General features: G+C 42.9%; 1 protein-coding gene across 4 annotated transcripts in view; it reads right to left on the bottom strand.

Moving 5' to 3' along the window:
• Nucleotides 1-3,048, bottom strand: part of PPP1R9A (protein phosphatase 1 regulatory subunit 9A) — a 138,058-nt gene that overhangs the window by 4,421 nt on the left and 130,589 nt on the right. For 2 of the 4 annotated variants that reach the window (XM_061468506.1, XM_061468508.1), the window contains 2 exons: nt 2,287-2,310; nt 919-1,101 (listed from right to left, as the gene is read on the bottom strand). In XM_061468506.1, the coding sequence (XP_061324490.1) occupies nt 919-1,101; nt 2,287-2,310 (207 nt within the window). The remainder of the gene's footprint in view (nt 1-918; nt 1,102-2,286; nt 2,311-3,048) is intronic. The other 2 variants (XM_061468507.1, XM_061468509.1) reach the window with 1 other exon arrangement.

Below are 3,048 nucleotides of genomic sequence, written 5' to 3'. Positions count from 1 at the left end.
CTGAGGTCGGGAAAATCAAGACAAATAATTTAATATGGATTAATCTATCACATTTTTTCCCATATTCTAAGAATAACCTTTCTTAGGTAGAAGACTGTAACAACTAAGCAAATTTGAGACAGACTCAGATACATTACTGATGTGTAAGACACTTCCATACTGCTTTTTACCCATGTCTTTCACTTCTAGAATATCGAAGAATCCTATCTCATTGCCACCACAAATTTTATTGATCAAATGAGACAAATAAGGGTTAAACTATCTGCCTGAGGTCATCTAAGCCTACACAGAACAAGACTTCCTGATTCTCACTGCTCTGCCTTAGTCAAAATTTCACTTGCTGTCTTCTAAAACCCCCTAGTTAGTGAAATGCCAGCAAAACAATTCTGAAAGGAAACACTGAACCTGGACCTTCAGAGCTGATGTGCTTCCCACAACTCCTTCCTGTATTTATTTTTGACAAAAGTAGGGTCATATTTTCACTACATGAAACAAAACTGGTTTTAATTCTAACATAGTACAATAGGTGTCACCTTATGCCCCCAGTCTCCCACTAATCCACTCTGCAGTTGCTACTTCTGATGTATGCCCATTTACTATCTTCTCTGAATCACCCATTTACAAAACAGCTGGAAGAAAAATACATGCATGCAAATACCACTTCTACACATGCAGATAATGGGTACTTTATATACACCCAGGGTTTTGACAAAACGTCCTCTACTCCTGAAGCTTCTGAATCCGTATGGGAATTTCTTAAAGTGTTGCTGTGGCTTTATGCTGTGTTTATTATTCTAGTCTATCAGCACTCCACACAAAGGGATTCACTGCTTTCTGGCTGAATAGTGACTCCCTGTAAGATAAACTGAAGAGACAACAAACACTACAGTTAGCCTTGCAGTCCAGCCAGTCAATTACCTTGAGCTTACTCCCATCCAGCTGAAGAAGATGCTCCCCGTTAATGTTTTGGGCGCTGAATTCTGAAACATACTGCTCAAGGTTCAGGCTCATTAACCAGTGGGACACCTGCTGCACGCTCCACTCCTGAACAGCACGACTCTGATACTGACTGTGCTTAGGAGACTGGCCATCGTCAAGGATCTGTGACAAAAACATGCTGCATTATTACTGAAAGGCAACACAATGAGTATCAACTTTTCTGTGTACAAACCGCCAGCATCACAGCAGAGGTATCTGCGCTATCTTTATGCCACAATAACTATCTCACACTGCTTTATCACATCTGTATCTAACCAGCCATCTAAGAATTGGTACAATGTACCCCAAAAGTCTTCCATCTATAAATAGAAGAAGATAAAGGAACTGGCATTCCTTTTAACCAACAGGAACTGAAATGGCCAGGTGGCACAATTCAAAACAGGTATGCTTCCTCACAAGATTTTTATCCTTCAAATTAGAACATTTCTAAAGGATGCATTGATTTCTGCATTCCACTGCCTGGGCTCATTCACAGACCTTTATGATGTTTTTAAGCTATAAAGCAAGAAATTCAGGGATGGGGAACCTCAGAAACCCACTCTACAGTTCAAAGTGATGACATCAAACAGCCAGTGAGACTGATACTATCTATGGAAGACTATGAGATGACACAGAGGAGTGGTAAGGAACACAAAGCAATTCCACAGCCCTGGCCCTGCTCTCATCATGTTGTGCCACTGCTGCTGCAGAGGAGAGCATGAACACAGCACCAAGAGGGGCAGGTGGGGCATCAGCTGCTGGGGCAGCCCCACGTTCCTGATCTGCCACTTTATTTCACCCAGAGGTATGTCAGTGAGGTCTGAAACAAAAGCTACTGTGTCCCAGCCATGGTCAGAAAGCAGCTGTTATGGGCTGCAGCAGCTGCCTGCTGTTAGAGCAGCTTTTACACTGGGTTAGATGATCTGGGAGTTCTATCAGTTTCTGGCTGACCAGTTCTCAGGGCTGGGGAAAAGATGGTTCAAGCACTATCTTTTCCTTCTCTTATTGCCAGCAGGAACTCGGTGCAGCTGATGCTTGGCCTGGTGGATTTGCTCTGACACAAACCCTCCTCCCCCTTCCAACATAACTGCAAAATCTGCAATTTGCTATGGCCTTGAAACCTCCTAGCAGGAAGGAGAGGGGAACTCAAGACAAGCAGAGAGGAGCCAGTGACATCTGCATGTTCTGCTCGAACAAGGGGGTTTGCCACACAACACCGTAAAACAAGGAAAGTGAATCTGCAAATGATGTGGTATATTGGCACGCGATGGTCACACGATTCACCACAACAGCACACTAGTATCTCACCTCATCATCAATCATATCCAGGCTCTGAGTGAGGGAGCAACAAAGAAATGGGAAAGAAAAGCATTATAGAAACAAAATACAGAACATGTAACAGCATGTAAAAGTTCAGGCAAGGGCAGCACCAAGATTTGCAAACAGATATGGCTACTCAAAACCAAAGAGATTTCTTTAAAAAAAATTACTTCCAGAAGCAGAGAGGTTATGTTGAAAGCTCAGCACAAATGATTTGGCAGCCAAACCTGAGACTGTGTCAGTGAAACCCCTTTAGAGTTTCTACGCTTGACACCCTAGAAGCAGTGGGAATCTTCCTGATAGCTCCATTTCCAAGGAGCAAAAGCTCCTTAATTAGAGGAGAAAAACCCTTTCATTTTTTTTTCATCTCCTTCAAATAATTATGATCTGCCAGAGAAGCCTGAGCAAAGGAGTGCTTGCAGCAATAGGCTAGGAAAGGCTGAGGGGCAATGCTGGCCTAATCCCCTGCCAGAGTGGTTGTGGAAGCTCCCACTGCAGCTCTTGCTGAACACACTGCCTGATTCAGAGGCTGCAATTTGGCACAGCATAGGATGGGGAAAACACATTCATTTTTATAGACCTGTTCCGGCTCAGTATTTTAGAAGTGATAAAGTAGAGAGCTGAACAAGCAAAATGAAAGCATTTTCAAGCTTTTAGTTCAATACCACTGGGAGCAGAGCACTGTCACATTAAAATACTTAAGGAGAATGAAACATGGTAAGAGAATGAAATGTACTACTGAGATAGTAT

This window comes from Pezoporus flaviventris, unplaced genomic scaffold, assembly GCF_033815535.1.
Source record: "Pezoporus flaviventris isolate CSIRO_AGI_PZ_B2104156 unplaced genomic scaffold, CSIRO_AGI_Pfla_v1 ptg000047l, whole genome shotgun sequence".
Taxonomy (NCBI): Eukaryota; Metazoa; Chordata; class Aves; order Psittaciformes; family Psittacidae; genus Pezoporus; species Pezoporus flaviventris.
The sequence above is the reverse complement of the archived record's forward strand: the minus strand, read 5'-3'. Positions and strand labels throughout refer to the sequence as shown.